Here is a 15,759-nt window from a genome sequence, read left to right on the forward strand (position 1 = left end):
GTCATTCTCACAGGGGCCCAAGCTAGAAGTGAGGAGATCTGGTCTAGTTCTGCCCCAAGATGCTGTGTGTCCTAGAGTAGGTAGCTCAGCTTCTCTGATCCCCTGTCTGCTTGCCTAAAAATCAGGAGTGTGAATGCTCACAGCTTTTTGATTCTACACACTGTCTAGCCAGAATCATTCTATGGACGGGGATCATGTCTTGTTCTTCTACAGCTGACAGTCATGCTCTCATAAATTAGGTTGATCATGAATTAGGCTGAGACGGTGACAAGGTAAGTAGTCAGTGAAAAAAACCTCCCCCCATGGGATCAATCATGACTAAAAACAATCAGGATATGGATTCTATAATACACACCTGTAAGCACTAATTACAAAGAAAAATACTTTTGGACACGAGTTAGTTGACCTCTGTTAGGCTGAGTCATGAAGCCACATACCTGGTGTTTTCATCAGACAGGGAAGCGTTTCAGGGTGGGGATTCCTAGATGTTCCACTGCAAGGGCTGTGTCAACTGTTATTCTGTCAAATCTTTACTGAGCACCTACTATGTGCCAGGCTGCAGGCACTGTTGTGGGTATTAGGGCCCAATAGCCAACCATAGCGACAAGACCTATTCTTTCATGAAGCTAAGATTCTAGCAAGGGAAAGAGATGATAAATGATTGTAAGAAATGAATTAGTGATAAAGGGCATAAACAGAGTAATGTGGGTGAGGTGGGGGGCGCCAGGCTGGAGGGCCCCTTTATGCCTCGTCCACTCCTCCAGCCACCACATTCTACAATTGCAGAAGATGAGGCACTGACAGCCATGCCCTACTCAAGTTGAGACAACGAGCTTGTTAGCAGCAGGGCTGGAAGTGGGACTGTCTTCCCACAAAACCAACCCTTTCTTCACAGCCCCTCTCAATATTTCTTTATTGCTCTATCATCATCTAGACCTTAGAGCCCAGTACCCAGGGACGGAAGACACTCTCGCTGGCCCTCCATCGATGACCCCAGGACCCAAGTACCCCATCACCCCCATCTCACTCCAGGGCCCCGTGAGCAGTCTGGGCGGGGCGGAGCCTCAAAGATGCGCCGGTGCGACCAGCAGGTGGCAGCACCGAGCGGCCGCGCCCCCCGCGCTGCCACCCGCGAACCCGCATCATGGATGTCGAGCTCTCCTATTTCGCTTCGCTCGCCTTGGAATCCGAGACCCCAGACGAGGACCAGGATTCATGAACCGGTCGCAGGGGCCCGGACAGGGGCCTCTGGCTCCCGACTCCGGCCGAGAGGTGAGTCCCGGGGCGGGTCGCCGCTCCCCAGGCTGGGCGGGGACGCCTGCCCAGCGGAGCCGGCGCCCGCGCTGCCCCCGCCCTGCGCCCTGCGGTCCACACCCCCTTGGGGCTCCTGAGCGGCTGGACTGCTGAGCCGGTGCGCGCGAGCGGCGCTGCCAGCCCGCCTCTGCCCGGGACTCGGGTCCCAGCAGCAGGAGGACCGGTGCGCCCGGCTCCTCTCACCACCGCCTCCTCCTACTGCTTCCTGCTCTCACCTGCGCCTTCCTAGTCCACTCGCCTTAAAGGCCAGTGGCGACAGCCCAGCCCGAGAGAGGACAGCAGAGAGAGAGCGAGCACCTGAGGATACGGAGCCGGCACCGACTGCCTTTTCACCCCCAGGTGATGTGTGAGGGCCGAAGAACAGAAGATTTAATAGGCAACCGGGGCCTGCGTAGTGAATGAAAGACCCAGTGCAAAGGCATCACCATGAACACGAGCAGTAAGTGGATCCCTCCTCTCCTTTGCCATGGGAACAAGGGTGGGGGCGGAGGTGTAGGAGCCTGTGCTGGGGCTGCCTGGCAGGCAAGAAGGAAGCCTGGCATCTGCAGGGACGCATGGCCTCTAGACTCCTTCTTGGTGCTTTTTGTGCTCCTGGGCAGAGGGACATCAGTCTAGCTTCCCATGATAATTTTGCAAATATTTTAAAGGCAGCACCCGTTGCCTTGGCTGGGAGGGCTGCTTGTCTCCTTCTAGCAATGACCGGGAAGGCCTAGGAAGCAGGAGTGCTGGCCATTGTCTGACTGTGGGGGGTCCTGAGGAGACCTCCCTGCACAAGTCTGGAAAACCCTGGAGGGCCCTGCTTGTCCCAGAGCTGGGAAGCAGGGAGGCCAGCTGTGAGTGGGTGGGTGTGGGCAGGCAGTGGATGGGAAAGAGCAGTTTGATAAACAGATTATTGCGGAGCTACCTTCAGGTCTGGGAATTGTGAAATACCCAGCTCTGTGCACCTCCAGCACTGTGGGCCAGGGAGTGTTTTCTCCACACACCTACAGACTGTTTAGCCATCCCTGAGAATAAGAGAAAGCGGACAAGCCCTTTGGCCAGGGGCTCTAACATGCCAGAGGCAGCAACTGCTCTGCAGAGCCTGGATCAGACATCTTGCTGCCGGGTTGGGCCTCAGCTGCTGAGAAATGCAGTCAGAACTACAAGGGAGCCACTGTCTGCCTTTCTTCAGCCTAGTCCGTTTGAGCACGGGCACCAGCTGGGGCACGGTTGGCCTGGGCAGTGCCCTGGGAAGACAGATCTGAGTTCAAGCTTGTGTGGGTCATTCCACCATTGGGTGGGGTTGGTGAATCTGAAGACCCCCACGAGTGTCACTTCCCTGGGGTCTGTGCTCTTTGCTGTCAGTCCCCTCTCTGGATCTCAGATTGCTCATCTGAAAAATGAGAGGAGTTGAATTAGAGACATTGCTGGGGGCCCTCCTCATCTAGGAATCTATAAGTTTCATCTAAAAAAGCTAGGGCTGAGCAGTAGTCCAGAAAAATCAGTACTTTCTGAGGCTGTGTTCGGATAAAACTCCCTGTTTTGTCACCCTCCCCCCACTTCAAGGCTATTGGTATAGAGTGGAGGGAAACAAAGCACAAGCCACTGAGAGGGAAATGAAATATATTTATTTACTATGTATTTGTCTGACTCACCTCTTGGCTGTCTTCCTTTGTGTATTACATACCTGTGCTAAGCAAGCCAGTGTGGCTGGACTCTCTGCCTCTTACAGCCAAAGAATTCTGTCTCTTGAGTTTGACAGTGTGGAATGCTGTTTTGGCTTGATACCAGGCACAGGGAAAGAGCGAAATTCTGCACACCCTGGGCCACAGTTTGCATCTGCGTGCTTTTAGAGAAATAAAGATGTGCACTGCCTGTCACTTCTCCGTATCTCTAGGAACAAATGTATTTATGGAAGTCCTTTCACTAAATGACAGAAGAAAGATGGCTCATCTATTTTTCAAGGTACTAAGAGATGAGGTAACAGGCAACTGACGGTGCCCTTTTCTCTCTCTGGAATCCTAAGGAACTCTACCTTATCTGAGTATTCCTGAATGAAGGAAAAAGAGTTTTCACTTTTTTTTTCTTTTTTTTTTAATTTTATTTTAAGACATGGTGGCCAACAGAGTTGAATATGACAGAAAATAAGGACAAAAAAAAAATGCCCTTCCAGCCTCAGGCCCTTTTTCTCAGTAGGTGGACTGTGTCTGTTCTCCAGGGACAGGGGGAAATAAAGAGAGTAGAGTGGGATGGATGGCTTGGGAGACCCTGAGTTCCCCACCAGGGAAACCAAACCAAACTCATTGCTATGGAGTCAATTCCGACTCATAGTGACCCTATAGGACAGACTAGAACTGCCCCACAGAGTTTCCGAGGAGCACCTGGTGGATTTGAACTGCCAACCTTTTGGTTAGCAGCCGTAGCACTTAACTACTATGCCACCAGGGTTTCCCCCACCAGGGAAGTACTTCCTTAAAGGGCTACCCAGGAACACTGTAGAGGAGATCCAAGCTCAAGGCTTAGGGTTTGGGCTCCATGATCAACGTCAAAGTTCCTCCCAGCCTTACAGAGAGATGAGAAATCAGACTTCACATAAGTGAATGGTCATAAGGTGATTAGGACAGGGCGTAGGCAGGAAGTCCTTGGCACAACCTAACCTAAGCAAAAATGCTCCCCTCTTTGAAACGTGGAATTCTTGACTTAATTCTTATGCCTGAAATTGTACCTAATAGAAATTCCTACTTAGGTTTTCCTTAACTTCCATTTTTTGGGTCACTACCCAGCACTAGCCACTGTGCTAGTAAGTACTTCACCTGCATAATCTCCCTGACCGCTCACACGCAACCTGTGAGATGGGCATTAGGACTCCTATTATTGGTGGAGCTTTGTAGTTAAGGCTCAATAACTTGCTCAGGGTCCTGCAGTTAATTATTGGCTTAGAAAAGGCACTTGGACTTGTAGCATATTTGACAATGCGTGCAATGCCTGATTGCTTCATCAGAAAAAGAGGAGCACAGAGCTGTGGTCCATCTAAGTCCATAGACTGCAGGCTCTGGAATCGAAGAGCCCCGCATTCCAGTCCTCTTTTTCTCACTTGTTAGCTGTGTGGTCTTCAGCTTGGTTGTTTCATCTGCAAAATGTGACTGTTTCAGCTTGGAATGGAGACTAAATGTGATGTTTCATATAAAATACAGAATGTGGTACCTTGGGCAGAGCTGGCATCATCTCTGCAATGGTTGTGGTCAGTACTGTCGTTGTCATTGTGGTGGTCATTGCTGTGGCTATTGTCATTGTTGATTTTTGCCCTCAGGCAGGTCAAAACCCAACCTCTTGGACATCATGCTTTTGTCATAAATTGTGAGGAATACCTCCAGTGTGGTTTTGAGGAAGAAATAAGATAATACATGAGAAAATGCTTTGTAAACACATGTAAACTATTTTTATTAATGAGAAACATATTTCTTAGATGACGAAAGCAATCAGTGACTTTTCAGTGTGAAGTTTCGTTTCCTCTGAATCCTTTTCTCTGAAATCTATCTGAGAATTAACGCGTCAAAAAGCAGAAACTTGAAAGGAATAATTTTGGAGGAACTGGAGTGAGGGGGGGAGCGGTATGAACCTGGGTAGAATGTAACAGATAGGGTGCAACCCTCAGAGCCATTAAGGGTGGGGTGAGAGGGCTCCTTGAGGACAGACAAGACACTGAAAGTTTGAGCAGGATCCCCAAGGCTTGCTTAGTCCTTAATTAACATGTCTTATCCACGGCAGAGCTCAATTCCCAAGTAGCCTGCTAAGAAAACTGGATCCTCTCATGAAAGCCTGGGCTACTACAGAGATAGTCAACTCTCTTGGGTTTAAGAACTTCAGAGGAGAGGAAGGGAAAATAGGGCAATCATGTCCATGTTGGCTTCTGTGCACGGATCCACGATGCTGCACACTCTGAGCCGAATTCTAAGAATCCGTCATATGTCTCCTGGCCTCTGAGCCAGACCGCTAACTGGTCTCCCTTCATCCACTCCAGCCCCCTCCATATCATGCTCTACTTCAAACACGGATTCCCATCACTCTTAATATGAGAGAGGAAGGCCTGCAGGGTCCCTTATGGCCAGTCTGAGCTTGTCTACACTGCACCACTCTCCATATTCCATTTGCATTCACCTCCTTCCATTACCTCTTAGGGACTTGCTTCTGCCAACTTTGCATGTTGTCCACCTAGAAAGCCTTCACCTACCCATCACTAGGCCTTCTCCCCACCCCATGCATCATTCAGGTCAGCCTCCACATCCTCAAGAAGTGCAAAAGCTCTCCCCAGCCCCGCCCCCCCCCCCCCCCCCCAGTTTAGCTAATGTCCCCTGATATATGCTCTTGTCCCTGTTCCTCTAGAGCCTTGTCTTTGTCATTACACACCCATCCTGATCATGGGTGGAAGCCCACATCCCACCAGTCAGCAAACATCATGAGAGCTATAGTGTGTAGCCCCTCACAAAGACACATTCTGAGGCATTTCTTGATTCTGGTTTATACTTTGGCCATTTTCCTGAACACAAACAGCAAGGAAGGAGCTAAACCCAGACCCCTCACTCCCACACAGTCACCAGAGCCATGTGGCACCATGGACCTAATGTGCATATTCTTAGACAACAATCAATCTATGGTTATTCCCTGCCAGTGTCTCCAGCACCCATGTTGGCTCCAGGAGTTCCCAAGCCCCTGGGTCCAAAGCCAGAAGAGACTGAGTTGATCCCAGTGTGCTCTGGGCACCAGTCAGCTGTGTCCCATTAAGAGCCACACTCCTCACATGAGTCAGAATCCTAGGAGCTCCCAACATTCTTGAGGTTTGATAGCCTCATGTGTAAACGTGCCATTCTCCCTCATTTTATAGGCTTCCTCCTGCCCTCTGGTCTTTAGCATGGATTGATATGCTAACAAATTACTTGTTTGGACCAGACTTTGTTTTTTGAAGAGAGTATTAAGGGGTCACATAATCCCCTCCAAAGGGTCACAGGATAAGCGGATCCCATACTGGGTCACACAAAACTTGGGCTTTGGAGTATGGATTCTTGAGTTCAAATCATTATCTATCATGTACTCTCTGTGGCCTTGGACACAATAGATAACCTCTCTAAGCCTGAATTTTATCATCCATAAAATGGGAACAACAATGCCAATGTGCAGGGTTCACTTAATAGGGTCTCAGGGAATGGAATTGAATTTGAAATTGAGTTGCTCATTGGGTAGAGCAAAGTTCTGGAATGATGATATCTTGGGAACTAAACCCTCTTATTGAAAATAAGCCTGCTGTACTGGTATTGCAGCTAGTGCTGGGTTTTGTACATAGGGAAGTCATAGCTTTCAGGAAGCCTTCAGGAAGATTACTAACTTGGTATTGTATATGGTAGGGGTTGAAGAGGGCAAGACAGCAAGTGAGGATCCCAGGTAAGAGACAATTGCCCTAGTTCAGAAGAGGCACAGAGGACTAGGATTTTGGTGGTTGTGAGAATAGGAATATGGGGCAATTTGCAGGATCCTTTAGGAAATAAAATTTGCATGGCCTAACACCTGATGGGATATAGGGTAAAGAAGTGGAGGATTCTAGCAGCTAGAGTCCTGGCAAGGAAAAGACAGCACTTTGAGGAAAAACCTATTGCTGTTGAGTCAATTCCGACTCATAGCAACCCTACAGGACAGAGTAGAACTGCCCCATATGGTTTGCCAAGGAGCACCAGGCGGATTCAAACTGCTGACCTTTGGTTAGCAGCCATAATTCTTAACCACTGTGCCATCAGTGTTCCTGCAATTTGAGGGGAGTTAAATAAAAAGATTCTTCACAAGTATGTGGGAAGCTGTAGAGAAAGAAAGATAAATAAGGATGCCTGAGTACTGGAGGCTAATAACAGTGGCCCATTAGCCACTTCACAACCAATGTCCCCAGGCCTGAAGGCCAGAAGAAAGAAACCAGAGACCCAAAGGGCAGTGGGGTGAGTGCTGCCTGTCAGGACCTGTGGCCTCTGTCCAAGGAGGGAGCTAGCCAAAAGCAAACACCCCAAGGAAGGAACTAGGAGAATAAATATCCTGACCTCTCGCTCCTCCTTTCCTCTGCTCTTCTCCAGGTATTCCCCATTGGCTGAATCCGACCAGAAGCCAGAGGGCATGAGAGGCACTTAATGGGGCCCAACAGTGGTCAGTCTTAGCCTCCTGGGGCCCAGTGCAGGATAGAGAAGGGAGCAAGTGGACCTAGAGGGGCAAGGGAGGGCAAAATTGAAGACACCCAACACAAGGAGCGAGTGTGAGACCTTCCTCGCTAATCTCATAGCCCAGGCCAGGAACTCTAATAATTCCATAAGAAAGGGAACCATTAAAAACACCAAACAGTAGACTGCCCTCTAAAGAGATTCTAACTTTACAAAACATATAAAATAAAGATTATTTACTGTACAACTACAGAGATTTTTTTTAAAAACAGCCCTTCCCAAATGGATGAAGCACTTAACTGACTAATGATTACTTGAGGCTAAAGGGTTGGAGGAATAATGTAAGGAACTATTTTAAAACCATCCAAAATGAATGTAACACATCTCTGAAAATCAAAATGTGATTTCAAGAGGACTTATATTATGTAAAGGAAATGATATCAATTCTGAACTCCAACTTTCCTATCTGGCAAAAGCTTTAAATATCTTCCTGAGATAACATTGGTTGCAATGAATGGTCAACAACTGGCTAATACCCAACATGAGCCATATACCATTGTAAAAGAATAGAAAACAACACAAGAGTATGTAAGCACCTTGGACTTTTTGGATACTTTGCCAGTTAAATAAGTTTTTGGGTATTTTGCCAGTTAAATTGTTCTCATGAGTTCTTAAGGGCATAGATTAGAGCCAGATTGTTGGGTTTCAGATCCAGACCTGCTCTTTGCTAGCTGTGTGTTTCTGAGCAAGTTGCTTACCTTCTCTGTGCCTCAGTTCCTCAACTGTGATGATAATCCCAAGGGGCTAGTAATAGTGCCTCTGTCAGAGAGCATAGAGTTGTTATAAAGAGTAAATAAGTTTATAGTTGTGAATTGCTTGAAACACTGCCTCGCACTTACCAAACCAGTCCAAACCCATTGCCATTGAATCAACTCTGACTCATGGTGACCCCATGAATTACAGAGTAGGACTACTCCATAGGGTTTTCTTGGCTTTATAGAAGCAGATCACCAAGCTGCCACTGAGCCACTGGATGGGTTCAAACCACCAACCTTTAGGTTAATAGATGAGTACAAACTGTTTGTGCCACCCAGGGACCAGCAAGTGTTTATAAAATGACTAAAAAAAATAGTGTTTGTTCAATAAATGGCTCTTCAAAGAGAAGACTTTCTTGTGGTTTGCTTTTCCCTGAGTATCAGTCACTCTGTGACTAATAGAGGATATTGATAGTTGATTATTAATCGTGGATGTCACAAAGGTTGTCTCTCTACTCCTGATGCTTAAGCCCCAATTGTACCATCCCTAACCAGCAAAGGAGACCTGTTGATGCAGTGGTTAAGCATTCGGCTGCTAACCAAAAGGTTGGCAGTTCAAATCTACCAGCTGTTCCTTGGAAACCCCATGGGGCAGTTCTACTCTGTCCTATAGGGTAGCCATGAGTTAAAATCGACTTGACAAAAACGGGTTTGGGGTTTTTTTGGTAACCAGCAAAAGTGTAACCTCTTCCTAAGAACCAGAAGAGAAATGTTTATGTGGAGGGGGGCCCCAGATGGGCAGACTGCAGGTAACTTAGTGTACATACAGCCAGTTTGCAAAAAACACACTCCCCACCTGCTATGTAGGTCATTACTCATGACTGTAACATTTCAATAGTGTCACTCAAATTTAGAGTTGTGGTATTGGTTTTCAATCTGCCTAGTTCCTGGGAATGTCCAACATGGGGAATAAGAATTGAATTGTTCATTTGTTCACTCAACAGATACTTACTCAACACCAACTCTGCACCAGACATGATGGTGGGAACCTAGCAATAAATCTAACAGACGTAGTCCTTGCTTTAATGGATCATACACATGGGGCAAAATGGTCCCAACTGGTGGCCAGCATTGTGGGACATGTTTTATTTACCCTACTCTAGGTTTTCAATGAATTTGAAATATTTGCCAACATTGAGAGATTGGGAAATCAAGGTTGGGATTTTTAGCTTCTTTACCAAAAACAAAACAATAAACCCAGATCTTGCCACACTGGCTCAGTTTTCCTCCATGACAGTTAAGATTGCCTGCTTTGAGGGGGCATGTAATAGTCTCCAATTTGCCACAGTTCCCACCGCTCCTTATTACATTACACGAGGATAGCTTGTATTTTTACATTACCTTGCTACTGCACACACTTGAGTTTTTAAACCCCTATCTAGTAGACAGTTCATGTAACCGCAAGCGCAGAGAAGCGTATCTTCACAGAGAGATGTGACCACTGCTGCCTCTCTGTTAATTATTATGCGAGAAAGTCCTTTCCAGAGTTTGCAACTGATTAACATTGCCATGCCTTTAAAGTCCTTTGGAAGTGAGCACAACCCTGCTGCATGTCCTCACTTCCCCAGCTGACCAGTCCCAGAAGGGTGATATCACATCCTGTTGGATACTGTTGAGGAAATACCAGGGCAAAGAATGTCCCACCCCCATCACCTGGAAGTCAGTTCTGTTTCCAGGGAATATAGTAGTAGAGGTAGGGCACAGATCAAAGGATAGCAATTCTGGATAACTGATCCCATCTCTGGGTATCTTTTCCAGCCCAGAGGAGAATACCCTGAAAGGATGACCTATTGCAGAGGTTGTTCTGACATACAGGGCATGCCTAGCCCAGTTGAGTACATCTGTCAGCTCCATGCCAGTCAGGTCAGTTTTGATACCCATCTAGCTGAGGAGTGATTGCTGAAAGGCCACATCAGTGACCCTGTATAGCTACTCAAGACTTTTCATCTGTCATTATTCTCCATCTTGAGAAAGAATGGTGATAAAGTAGGTAATGGGAATATAATTTCTTCCATTGAGAGTAGAGTCTTCCTTATCCCTCTGGAAGCAATGAGAGTGGAGCATATAATTCATAGAAAACAAAGTATAATGCCTGGCACATAGTAGGTGCTCAAAATGTTTTTAATGAATTAGTTCATTAATAAAAAGCCTTCTCTCTTATTATTTACTATAGAGATCGCTCAACTAAGCTCTAGATTAAGCCACTGGAAATGCCCGCCTGGATATTCCCAAGGTACTTCAAACAACATAAAATTTAATACACTCACTCTCTTAAAAAAAAAAAAAAAACCGCGTCAACTCTTATGGTCCCAATTGATTGATAGACCCTCCGTCTACTCAGTCACCCATTAGTAATTAAAAGGTAGTCCTTTTTGGCATTTCCCTTTCCTTTATTCCCCCATATTTGGTCCATCAGCACGTGCATTCATTTCTACTCTCCAAACATGATGTGAACTCTTCTTCTGGGCTGTAATCACCTTCCAGTGTCTACAATCGGGGGATGCCAGGCATGACAGCCATCGGAGTAAAAGATTGGGGTGGGATGGTGACGGTTATTTGACCACAAGTTCAGTAGGACGCAACTGAGCAACAGCGGCTGCTGGAAAATGTGATTCAGGCTGCATGGACAGGAGGAGGTAATGGCACCACTCTGCAGAAGCCCAGTTAGGCTGTGTCTAAAGCATTGTTTTCAGGGAGGGCAGTGATAAACTGGAGCATGCCCAGGCAAGAATGACCAGAATGGTGGAAGGACTTGGAGCCTGCTAGGAAGAGGACACTGAAGGAACAGTAGGAAGTCACCAGGAGTCCCTGGGTGGTGCAAACGGTTAAGTGCTTCACCACTAGCTGAAATGTTAGTGGTTCAAGCCCACCCAGAGGCACCTCAAAAGACAGGCCTGGTGATCTGCTTCTGAAAGGCCACAGCCTTAAAAACCCAGTGGAGCAGTTCTACTCTGCACGCATGGGGTCACTATGAGTTGGAATCGACTGGATGGTAACTAACAAGAACTGGAAGACAGCAGTCAGCTCCACACATTGGCTGTGTGTCTGCCATGAGAGTATGGATGATCCCTGAACAATTTCAGATGATGCTACTGGGTTGTGCCTTGCTCCCCAGAAGTCTCCAGGCCTCTTTCTAAGTGTATGCCAGCCAAAGTAGGGTTTGTGTGGGCTCACTGTGCCACCCTTGTTACTCGCGCTGTAGCATCCCTGCTTGTGTGTTTAGGCAACAGCCCCACCCTCTCCTGGCAGAGTCCCACCCTCCACTGCCTGCATCATTTCCAGAGCTGCTTCTGGGCATCTGCTTATTTCTGTGCAAAGCACAGGTCTTTCTTCCATGGGCTGTAATCTCTTGCCCTCACCGGCACCAGCAGGGCCAATGAAATGAATGCCTTGCAATTGTCTAATGACACAGTTGATCTATTTTAAGCACCTGAAGCACACTCCACCAGGTGCCAATCTTCCCGCTGCACACTGCTATCAGTGTGCAGAAGCAGGGGCAGCCTGAGGCCTGCTCCTGCTTTTTGAGATCTGGGGAAGCTACTCAGGGATCCAGGCCCTGACTGCCCTAGGAAAGTCTAAGACAACCATAAAATTAGATATTTCCACAGGAGGCTAAGCCAGCACATCTGAGAGTCAGCATGAATTATTCTGGAAGGAGAATTGCCTGTATGCCAGGTTTATATGGCAGAGGTGACCATAAAGCCTTCTTTCAAATGGCAGAGACAGAGCCAGGACCCATGACATGTAGGAAGAAGGGGCCTGGGAGGCAGCATTTCAGGAACAAAGAGAAGCCCAAACCCCATTGGAGATTCCTTAGCCTCAGACTAGTTTTTCTTCTTCTTCCTAATCAAGAGACATTCTTTTCTACCTATAGCCTACATGAGTGCAAATGTTTACATGTGTTATTTTATTTAATCCTGGCAGCCATCCTACCTAGGCCTTCCCTGAATTCTGCATCTCAGGAAGGTCCTTGTATTATATTAAAATTTTACCATCCTTCTCAGAACTTATCACAACTGGCATTAGCTTGTTTGCTTCATTCTATTTCTCATCCCCTTTTGACTATAAGCCACCTGATGGTTCTGGCATAGACCTTTTCTGTTTTGCTCACTGTGGATCCTCCAGCCTCACCACAGTGCTTCACGCAGAGTAATGATAGCTAATGTCTTCGTTTCCTAGTGCTGCCATAACAAAAATACCACAAGTGAATGGTTTTAATGAACAGAAATGTATTTTCTCACACTTCTGGAGACTAAAAGTCCAAATCAGGGACTCAGCCATGCCCTGCCTTCTGTGGGGCTCCCTCCTGCTTTCTGATGACTGCTGGCAAGCCTTGCCATTCCATTGCTTGTAGACAGGTCTTCACATGGTTTCTGACTTCCCCCTGTGTGTGTGTTTATATGTCTATTCTCTCTTTTTATAAGACATCATTTAAAAGTGATTTGGTGTAAGACCTACCCTATTAACGTAAAAAATAAAACCCTTATTTCCAAACAGTCATATTCACAGGTACAGGGGTTAGGACTTCCACATTTTTAGGGGAGAGGGGAAACCCAATTCAATTCCTAACAGCTAATAACAGTTAACATTTGTTGAGCATGTACTTCACCTTAACAAAAGTCCTATGAGGTAGATACTAATATTATCCTCGTTTTACAAAAGAGGAAATTGAGGCACAGGGAAGATGTAGTTGGCCCCAGTCTGAAATTTAATAAGTGATGGCGACTTGAATGAATATAAAATGGAGAATTTAGTGAGGTACATGTTAATATCCCAATTTACAAAAAAGGAAAACGAGGTTCAAATGTAAAGTCGCCTGGCCAAGGTCACGTGAGTGACACAGTGTTGGAGCAGGTGTTTGAAACCATGTTGATATGAACCTGAGGCCTCCTTTCACTCCTTCCTGCTCCAACCTTTTCACCATCTTCCCCATTTCCACTGTGTTGGAGATCACGGGGAGGAAGGGGACATGTAGGCTGAGATGGCTGGCCTTATAGACCCCATCAGATGTCCCAGCACTATTCACCCATTCGCTTAGGCATTGAAATAACTCCTGCTCTGTGTGGTAGGATCAGAGAGGCCCAGGACAGAGACCCTAACCTCATATTGATTCCAGGATCACCAGAAGGGTGGCCCGAACACACATCACTGTAATACAAGGGAAGCCATGATGGGTGTTGAGAGGGAAGGAAAGAGGTGAGGATGTCTAAAGGAAAAGAGGCGAAGACCTGGGGGATACTTTGTGGGGAAGTTAGTATTTAACCTGGATCTTGAGAGAGAAATAAAGTTGTGTTAGAGTGGAAGGGAAGGAAGGGGCTCTTCAGATGGGTTTGTTCCCTCATTCTCTCAGTGAAGCATTCCACAAACCTTATTGTGCAACTCCTGAGCTGTGGGCCCTTTGGCTAGGCACTGGGCTGGGGTGAAAGAAAAAGACACAAAACATTTTGAGAAATGTCAGGAAGTCAGGTTTGTCTATACTTTATAGAGTATGAATAGGTGGACAAAGAGGAAATAAGGCTGGGGAGTTGGTGGGGTGAGATCTTTGAGAGTCTTAAATGCTAGGCTAGAGAGTATTCGTTATGTTCTGGCCGATGAGGAGCCATGAGAGGTTTAGAGCCAACCAGTGGCCTGACTAGAGCTGTGCATTATTTAGGGAGATCTCCTGGGCAGCATAGACCTGGTGGATGGGAGAACCCAGAGGCAGTGAGGGGCAGGTGGGAGTGGATGGGGGCGATGTAGAAGGGAGAAGCAGACATGGTTCTGCTGCCAGTATTACTGCTCCCATGCCCATGGCTAGACCTGTTATCTAATTCTTAGTTCTGGGGCTATGTGAGCTGATACTTTGCAAACTAGGTTACTGACCAAATCGAGAAGCCGAGATAGTGTATTTGATAAGAGCTTGAGCTGTGAAGTCAGACTGCCTGGGTTCAAATTCCAGCTCAGCCATGTACTAGCTATGTGGCCTTGAGCGAGCTACTTTGCCCTCTAAGTTTCAGTTACCTCTGGAGATGGGAATACTAAGTGAGCCCTAAGTGAGGGAATGGGTCTAAGATGCTGAGCACAGTGCCTGTTCATATGGAAAACATGCACTAATTATTAATAGTGATATACTAATGAAATACATTGAATGAGTTGGGAAAATCCCTTGTAAATATATAAATTAATTAACGCATGGTATTGTCGAAATCCACTCGACAGCAACAGGTTTGTTTTTTTGGTTTATTGTTATGATAGTCACCTCTTGATCATTTCCATTAGGAAAATGGAACCGAGATATACACTGATGATGTTTGCTGCCATCGAGTTGGCTCCAACTCATAGTGACTGGATATACAACAGAATGAAACATTGCCTGGTCCTATGCCATCTTTATGATCATTGCTATGCTTATGTCCATTGTTGTGCCTATCGTAGAGTGCCTTTAACCTAGTGGGCTCAACTTTCAGCACTATATTGGACAATATTCTGTGATCTATAAAGTTTTCATTGGCTGATTTTTGGAAGTAGATCATCTGGCCTTTCTTCCTAGTTTGTCTTAGTCTAGAAGCACCACTGAAACCTGTCCCCCACAGGTGACCCCACTGGTATTTGAAACACTAGTGGCATAGCTTCCAACATCATAGCAACATGCAAGCCACCACAGTATGACAAATGGCCAGATAGTGGTGGTGTATATTGATACCCTGGGAATTTTGTTTAGCTACCTGAAACTCACTGAGTGCTTTATTACTTGTCAGACCCTGTTCTAAACACTTTGCACATATCACCTCCTTTGATCCTCACAACACCCTGTTGTTACCTCAATTTTTCCTATGAGAAAATCAGTAGTTAGAGTTGGTGAGGTGAACTAACTTCTCCAGGTCACACTGTGATGAGTGGTGGAGCCAGGACTCAGCCCCCAGCAGAGTGACTCTGAGCCTGCGATCTTCAGAGGTCTTCACTGTGTGCTCTTCTTCCTGCCCTGGTTGTCATCGCCTGTGATGGTTGACAAATGGCTAAATGTCCCACCAAGAATAGAAGCCTCGAGTGTGAGAGTATAGTCCCCAGCTGTAAATTTCTATAGACCTGTGCTGTGGATATGGAGTGGGATTTACTTTGTGTGATTTCAAGAAAGCAGAACTAGAATCAAGGAAGATAAATGTCTACCCAACCGCATAAAGATGATTATAGCAGTCAGGGCTGTCCTCTGCCTCATAAAGAGGTGCACTGCCTGTTCCTAGGAGTATTCAAGCCGAGGCAGCCAGAGTCAGGGATGAAATTAATGTTGCAGAGGGCAGTATTAATTGAATAGGAAGGATGTTATGCTATACCAGGGGCTGGCAAAATTTTCTGTAAAGGGCCAGATAGTAAGCTTTCTGGGCATTCAGTCTCCATAGTATGAAAGCAGCTGTAGACAATGCATAAATGAATAGGCAGCACTGTGTTCCCAGAAAACTTTATTTACAAATACAGGTAGAAGA

The 15,759-nt window shown here is 46.5% G+C and overlaps 1 protein-coding gene across 2 annotated transcripts in view; it reads left to right on the top strand.

Annotated features, from left to right (window-relative positions):
* The first annotated feature begins 1,132 nt into the window (after nt 1-1,132).
* ABLIM3 (actin binding LIM protein family member 3) overlaps nt 1,133-15,759 on the top strand; it is a 134,077-nt gene continuing 119,450 nt past the window's right edge. For both annotated transcript variants that reach the window (XM_010591713.3, XM_064278013.1), the window contains exons 1-2: nt 1,133-1,272; nt 1,654-1,753. In XM_010591713.3, the coding sequence (XP_010590015.1) occupies nt 1,741-1,753 (13 nt within the window). In that variant the 5' untranslated portion in view covers nt 1,133-1,272; nt 1,654-1,740. The remainder of the gene's footprint in view (nt 1,273-1,653; nt 1,754-15,759) is intronic.

Source organism: Loxodonta africana, chromosome 2 (assembly GCF_030014295.1).
Source record: "Loxodonta africana isolate mLoxAfr1 chromosome 2, mLoxAfr1.hap2, whole genome shotgun sequence".
Lineage (NCBI taxonomy): Eukaryota > Metazoa > Chordata > Mammalia > Proboscidea > Elephantidae > Loxodonta > Loxodonta africana.